Source organism: Elephantulus edwardii, unplaced genomic scaffold, assembly GCF_000299155.1.
Source record: "Elephantulus edwardii isolate Elephantulus edwardi_28Jun2011 unplaced genomic scaffold, EleEdw1.0 scaffold00010, whole genome shotgun sequence".
Taxonomy (NCBI): domain Eukaryota; kingdom Metazoa; phylum Chordata; class Mammalia; order Macroscelidea; family Macroscelididae; genus Elephantulus; species Elephantulus edwardii.
Window position 1 is genome coordinate 22582988 of NW_006399760.1, and position 4446 is coordinate 22587433.

The window sequence follows — 4446 nt, forward strand, 5'->3', positions numbered from 1 at the left end:
TATGACTCATGGTGACCCTATTCACAATAGCTTTGAACCCTGCTCTATTCTGAGCCAATCTCATTGTCTTTGACACAACTACCTTCATACCCCAGTTATTGTGTCAATCCATCACATCAAGTGTCTTCCTTTCCTGTGCTATCCCTTGACCTTTCCAAGAATGATATCCTTCTCCAAAGACTCTTCTCTCCTGGGTACATATCCAAAGTATGTGAGATGGAGTCCCAAAATCCTTGTCTCCAAGGAACAACTTTGTTTCACCCTCTGTAGGACAGACCAGTTAGTTCTCCTGGTAGTCCATGGTACGTTCAATACCTTTGCTACAGAATTATTTACAGGATTCCACATTATTTAATCTCAGTGATTTTATTATACTCCTGATGATTAAAGTGACGCCTCTGGTGTTCACTGGACAAACCTAATTCTTTATTCAGATTAGAAATTCTGAACTTTGCCTCCTTTATTTTTTAATCAGTAACACTTGTGACCAAAAAAAGCTGGAAAAAAAAATCTTAATTCAATTCAAAACCAGGGCTCAGATCCATTTTTCAATGGGTTGCTATGATTCTTGGTCAACTCAACGGCACTTAACAACAACAAAACAGCAAAAGAAACGATTGCATTTACTTCATGCATTGTCTAAACGTGAAGTGTCCTGAGTCCCTCACCAACAACTTATAGGGAATTGCACTGCTAACCCAAAGGGCAAGCATCCCTGGAGTTTCAACTCCATCAATGGCTTCACAAGAAAAAGATGGGCAAACTCTTCCCAGATAATTTCAGCCTTGAAAATCCAATGAAGGGTTAGTTAAGAATCAGTTTTTACTTGACAACAATCAATTTCTGTATTTCTGTTTTACCATGTATCTTGTGTCCTCTGATACCTACCTGCTCCATATAGAACTTGTGAATATTAGCCTTTTTTCCCCTTTTACAAAGAATCTATTTACGATCTTGGAGTACCTACTCCCTTCAGTTTCCAAAGCTGTAAATGACATAGGAGGAGACTGGTCATCTTTCTCTCACTGAGCCTTCAAACTGCCAGTGAGGTGTGATCTTTGGGATAGCAGAACAATCCCTACAGACCACACCACCAGAGCTCTCCTAAATTAAGCTTCATTAAGTTCTACAGAAATGACAAAATGCTGACTGTAATTGCATTTGTTTTGGAAAAAAGTTAACAAAGAGTTAAATCTGCATATTGTTTGTCGTGGGGCCAAAAGAGAACTGGCCCCCACGGCCACAAAAGATTAAACTAATGCAGGCAGGGGGGGCGTCGAGGTCAATTAAAGTTGTTTTCAGCAGATGGAGCACCAATCCACATAATTTATTAGCAAAACTGTTTTCATACAGCTCACTTCTTTATTATAATATACACAGGATGATTTAAAAAAAGAAGAAATTAAAATTAGAAGAATAAATTTTGTACCCCAAAAGAAATGCACACTAAAGAATTAAAATATTTCCTTTTTTTTTAAGAAAAAGGGTACTCTTTTTTTTTTTAATCAGAAGCTTTTGTTTTCAGAAGTCCAGAAGTCTCGTCTTCAAAATATGCTATTTGAGGTTGACTTAGGCAACATTTTACAACATCCACTTCCCCACCACCATTCTTCACCCGTTGGAAATGAATGTAAATTGAATCTGTTACAGTTTCTTCATCCACCTGAACATCCTCCATTCCAGTCAGGAGCACAGTCTTCATTGATATTCCCGAAAATACCTAAGGTGGAAAAAAGGGAGAAAGTGTCAAGAACTTTCTATTACAAAAACTTTACATTTACATTTACAATTATTCATTTAAATTAATAAACAAATGAGCTGTCTTCATCCCAAGGCTGTTCCTTTTTCTACACTTTCTGAGTGATTAAATGGCACCATCACTTATCTAGTGCACCAGACCCAAAGCTAAAATCCATACTTGACTCGCTTTTCCCCTCCAACATTCACATGGTCAATGCATTGAATCCCAGTGCTGTGTTCCTAATCTGTATAGTGACATCAGAGTACTCTTTCTAGAGCTCAGAACTGGAAGTGACATTCTCCCATTTGGTATCTTCTTGAGATTTCCTGTCTCTCAAAACAAAGGCTAAAATAGAATTCTTTCTAATCATAGCAGACACATAACAACAACAACAACAAGGTAGGTATGTATACGCATAGAAAATGGAATCATTTTAGTTAAAAAATGGTTTGACAATTAAAGAAGGTTTTTGCATTAAGATATTCTTTCAAGTAACAAACTCATTTCATATCAAGCAGAAGTGAAATTTGTACAACCCTCACTGGTAAGAATCAAATAACAATACATTCATAAGGATTTGTTTTGTTGGGTGTTTTTTTTTAAGGGAGTTTGTTTTAAAGAGTTGGGCAATGAGTTCCCAAAATAAAAGAGATGGTGAACTCTGGTGGTCTAGTGGCAAGAAGCTGCACTATAATCCCAGAGGTAACCAATTCGAATCCACCAGATGCTCTGCTGGAGAAGGCGGGGCAATCTCCTCCTATACCAATCAGATCAAATTTGATTGTACACACACAAAAAATAATAAAATGTAAAAAAAAAACAAAAACAAAAACAAAACACAAAACCCAAAAACACCACCACAAAAAAACCAACCACAAAATAAAAGAGATGATTTTACCTGGTATTTTTCCAAGTGTTTTTCTACGTATGGAGAAACAGTAACTGTAAAGCATTTTTCATTGATATAAAGAGGATAGTCTTTCTTTTTCAAAATTTTGTCAGCAACTAAAAGTAAATTTTAAAACATTTTATTCTTTTTTAAAATAATTTTTAACCACAGCTAAACTTCCTCCAAACAGAATAATACCACATCAAACACTGAATTGAATGATCAGTTTATTGGACATTCTACCAGGTGTTTTTCTTGAAAAGTCACAGTATATAATTCTTAGAAACATATGACCAAACAATAATGAGCCTGAAACAATCCCATCTGTACTGAAACGACCCACCCAGTCAAATGCACAGAAGGCTTCAATGTCCTCAGACAGACTGGTAATGACCTCCAAAAAATACAACAGCCACCTTAGGGAGTTACCCATCTAACTGAAAAATACTGGACATTTTCAAATTTATCAAGAAATATTAAAGAAAAAATATATGCAAATAAAAACTAAGTAGAATATAATGATATAAAGAAGTTGTAAATTATCGAGTGGTACTATAAATGCTAGTCAAATGATAGATGGTATGGAAGTCATCTAGAAACAGTGATCATTCATATGTGCTCAGAAAAAGGTCTGGAAAGACATTTAATTAACCATAACTAACGATACAGAGGGAGGAACACAGTTTGTGGAAATACTTTTAACTAAATGTTTAGATAGATAGATAGATAGATAGATAGATAGATAGATAGATAGATAGATAGGTAGGTAGATAGATCTTTTGTATTTTCTTTTTTAAAAAAGAGAGAACATGCATTAGTTTGTTTTGAAAGAAATCTAACCAGCCTTTTAAAATTATATAGTTGGGTTTCTAATAAATATATATAAGTCTAGGAGAAGTTATAAGAATTATAAGTATAAGCAGCATTCAAATGTGGAATAAATTCTTAATCACACAAGTGACAATGCTTGATGACCTAAGAGACAGACAGAAACTTTAGTAACTCTCTAATTCTGTAACTCAATTCTATGGCCAAACCACCCAGCCAAATAACAGTCATGTCTTAAAGGGAACAAAAACACGTGGAGGTACTCACTCTAGAATCAACCAATCATGAAAGAGCAAACAGTACTTCCTCAAGGAAGAGTACAAAAGGCAGAAAGGAATAGGATGGAAAGATAGATAAAAATGGGAATCACAGAGAGAAGCAGAAAAGTGTGACCACAATGTGGAGGCGATAACACCATAAAACAAAATGTGTTTGATTGGATGGAAAATCAATTGTTCTGTAAACTTTCACTCAGAGCACAACTGCAGCAGGATACTTTTACATCGAATCACTTGAAAACACATTACCAAAAGCACCTACAGAATTATATTTTAAAAATCACAAGAAAGTCAGTCTCTCTAAAATGATCTGGTAAAAGTCCACTTCTACCTAAAAAGGGGGCATCCTGCAGGGAAAAGTAGAGAGTCAGCAAAAGGGAGAAAGATCCACTAGCAGAAGACGGACTGATATATCATGAGGATGGCACAATAAAAAGCTAGGTTCCAAGTTGTTGGTTGGTGAGTTGTTACAAGTCGATTCAACAGCATCTAAGAACAACAGAATGAGGAATACCTGGGTGCCACACCAACTCCAAGGGAGTCTGCCTGACAAAATCACCCGATTGAGGTGAAAACTACAAGGAATTCAGCCTCTCCGAACATGTGCTTTCTCCATGATTGTTCTTGGCCTTTCTGTAATTTCTCTTCTACTGTCTCTTTGTGTTTTCTATGTGGGACAGGGAAAAAAGGCTGTGTTCTTTACACAAAGT

At 35.9% G+C, this 4446-nt stretch overlaps 1 protein-coding gene across 1 annotated transcript in view; it reads right to left on the reverse strand.

Annotated features, from left to right (window-relative positions):
• Nucleotides 1-1501: 1501 nt before the first annotated feature.
• The window catches only part of NMI (N-myc (and STAT) interactor), a 21932-nt gene continuing 18987 nt past the window's right edge, over nt 1502-4446 (reverse strand). The window contains exons 6-7 of the mRNA XM_006880815.1: nt 2640-2746; nt 1502-1720 (exon numbers count right to left, since the gene is read on the reverse strand). Of these exons, the coding sequence (XP_006880877.1) occupies nt 1502-1720; nt 2640-2746 (326 nt within the window). The remainder of the gene's footprint in view (nt 1721-2639; nt 2747-4446) is intronic.